The sequence below is a fragment of the Salvia hispanica genome, chromosome 2, assembly GCF_023119035.1.
Source record: "Salvia hispanica cultivar TCC Black 2014 chromosome 2, UniMelb_Shisp_WGS_1.0, whole genome shotgun sequence".
In the NCBI taxonomy this organism is placed as follows: domain Eukaryota; kingdom Viridiplantae; phylum Streptophyta; class Magnoliopsida; order Lamiales; family Lamiaceae; genus Salvia; species Salvia hispanica.
In genome coordinates this window covers 281,407-284,407 of record NC_062966.1, presented here as the reverse complement: position 1 = coordinate 284,407, position 3,001 = coordinate 281,407, and the positions used below count along the sequence as shown (strand labels likewise).

General features: G+C 37.1%; 1 protein-coding gene across 2 annotated transcripts; it reads left to right on the top strand.

Annotated features, from left to right (window-relative positions):
* The first annotated feature begins 123 nt into the window (after nucleotides 1-123).
* On the top strand, nucleotides 124-2,770 carry LOC125207075 (exocyst complex component EXO84B-like). Of its 2 annotated transcripts, none has more exons than XM_048106279.1 (5): nucleotides 124-871; nucleotides 964-1,107; nucleotides 1,604-1,671; nucleotides 1,749-1,885; nucleotides 2,332-2,770. In XM_048106279.1, the coding sequence occupies exons 2-5, from the start codon at nucleotides 1,077-1,079 to the stop codon at nucleotides 2,483-2,485; spliced, it is 390 nt and encodes a 129-aa protein (XP_047962236.1). In that variant the 5' UTR covers nucleotides 124-871; nucleotides 964-1,076; the 3' UTR covers nucleotides 2,486-2,770. The 2 variants fall into 2 exon arrangements, with proteins under 2 accessions (XP_047962236.1, XP_047962235.1); XM_048106278.1 differs by having other exon boundaries at nucleotides 1,194-1,671.
* Nucleotides 2,771-3,001: the final 231 nt, after the last annotated feature.

The following is a 3,001-nucleotide window of genomic DNA, read 5'->3' as shown; positions in this document are numbered from 1 at the left end:
AGTGCGGAAAGTGAATTTATGTGTCTCAACTTCAAATTTAGGTTAGCGAGTTGAACAGAACTGACTCGCTTAAACTCGGTAAACCACTAATAGATTGCTATTCTAATGAGTTATACCCTTGAGAGAAGCTGCAGCCACTAGCATTCTTTCTCACCGATGGCAGCATTCGTGGAAGCACACTTCTAATCTCGACTTTTACGACCCAGACGCCATGTTTACCAATACCAAATCATGGCGTGCTGATAAGTGCCCCCGTGTCAAAATGGTTAATTCGGCTCTTGCATCACATCAAGCCCCTTTTATTAAAGACTTCACAATTTCGATTTATGTACACAAATCAGCACATAGCACAATCTCCAAATGGCTTGAATTCGCGCAGTCGAGACAAGTTGAGCGATTGGATTTGAACTTCAACTCTATGATTAAGAGTGAAAGGTGTGGGGTTGTGTTAGAAGATTTGGTGCGAGAGATGAGGCCTATGAAATATCTCAAGGCTCTATCTCTAACAGCTATGAAAGTGAGTGGTCAAGACATCTCCTATTTCCTCAAAAGTTGTCCCATGTTGAGGGAACTTAATATCACAAGATCGTCTTTCACATCTCGTGTTCATGTCTCTGGCGATTTGGAGATTCTTCGGATACGTGGATGCACCTTTAGGAAATTCGTTATCGACATTTCTGCTCCACATCTTTATGAAGTTGTTTCCGATGCAAAACCGGGCGCTCTACGGTTCAAGAATGCTCCAAGACTTGCCATGGCAAGTCTTGTAATTGGAAGTCTAAAATTTAATGTGCCCAATTTTGCTTCAGTATCTTGCTTTACTTCAAACCTCCAAAAACTCATATTGTCTATCCCATACTCAAAACCCAAGGTTAGACATTGCACGGAAAAATCATTAAGTTTTGTGAAATTTTAGTCTGTCCTTCCATTTTAAAAATTTTAGACATTGTCTTAATTTGGCAGATTCTTTTAAGGGAAGGGCTTCCTTGTATGCCTAATCTAAAGGAGTTGTACGTTGTAGTTTCGCGTCGCCATGTGCACCACTGTCTTGAGCCGGTAACATCTATAATATCAGCATGTCCTCATCTTCAGATTTTCACGTTGAAGGTTGGTATACTATTAGTATAAATTCAAAGTATCATCGAATAATATTTTCCTGTTTTATGATTTCTTACATATATGGATATATGTAGTTTACTATGTACGAAGATGATGAAGATGGTGAAAGATGCACAGACAACTATGAATATAGTTATGGACCATCACATGTTTTTCTATGCCCTCACGAACGTCTCAGAATGTTAAAGTTTCAAGGATCGTGTGCAACCGATATCATCAAATTGATGACCTATATTTCAGTTTGTTGCAATGCATATCAAAAGATAAATACTTGTACTTTACATATGAATATGAGTGAGACTAAGGGACTAGCTCATATGAGCCATATGCAACAACTTCTATCCCAGTTCCCTCATCAAGTTGAATTCGAGCTTAGATAATACTAAGCTGGCTAGTATAGCAGCAGATATGTTTGTAGGCCGGGAGAGATTTTCCACGCTGTTGTTAATGAGGCTCACAGAGACTGTCATTTTATGGCTTTCAGAAGATCAAACATTTTGGGATGACATCGAGGAAGGACCTAGGCCGTTGGGTGATCTTGGTCTACAACAGGTTTGGAAAACTGATATCCGCTCTGTGATTGCCCCTATTTTCCATTCCCCTTGTATTCACAATCTTAATTCTTGCAGTTCTATCTGGACATGAAATTTATCATGTGTTTCGCCTCGCAAGGCCGCTACTTGTCCAGGAACTTGCACCGTGTAGTGAATGATATTATAAATAAAGCAATTGCAGCATTTTCTTCAACAGGCATGGATCCATATAGGTAATTTTCCATAATTATTTTCCTAAATGTTCGGATTTGATTGAGCTTATTGTCACTATTTATTTTCTCTGTTTGAAATAATTTAATGAACATCTCTGATAAATTGATAATGTCATGGATGGAAAAAAGACTGTCACCACAAAAAGCTGAATTAGAAATCCGTGGCATAAGCCTATAGAGATATCCACAATGAATAATGGCGTTTGCTGGGAGTATCCTTGCATATATCGCCCTGGTTTCTTATTGATGAGTAAACATTAGTTTTGGACTTACTTGTAGAGTGAAGAATTGTTTGCTACATGACCAACAACCTAACCCCTGGCAACCCCAACAAAAGAGATATACAGCTTTCAGAAGATAAATAAAAATTAATATAGGCTAATTCATCATTTACTTTGATGGATTGATTAATTATGAACTTGTGAGCAGTGTTTTTCCATTTGCAGTGTACTTCCAGAAGATGACTGGTTCAATGAAGTTTGTCAAGACGCGATAGAGAAGCTGAGTGGTCAACCGAAGAACACCAACGGAGAGCGCGACCTCAACAGTCCAACCGCTTCTGTTTCAGCTCAATCTATCTCATCCATGAGATCTCATTGAAGTTCCTGAGGCACAGAATATGTAAATTAGACTGCAGGCACACGGTTTGTGATGGGTAAAATGCCTTTATTGTATCTGCAGGCACACGGTTTGTGCAATACTCCTATTATTTTGTAAATAAAGCGGAGAAAGAATAAAGTAGAGAGTGATATTTTTACTTTAAAATTGGAATGAAAAACAGAGTCACTTTGATGGAACACTGGAAGTATAAAATTGTATTATAATTTGAAATATTTTGTTTGATAAATCGAAAATATTGACTTCTAATTGAATATATTTTTTTTATATTATGTACCTAGTATTACTTTTGTGTAATTTTGAATTGTCTATGAGAGTGTACATATATGTTATGTGTGTTGAATAGCATTGTATTGAGTTTTTTTATGTGTAGTGTGCATAAATGTCACTATTGCATGTGTAGTGTGTGTGTGCGTATTGAGTGTTTATGAGGTTCCCAATTTTGAATTATTTTAAATTTCAAATGTTAATTTTAGCTATTAGATTCAAACTGTAAAT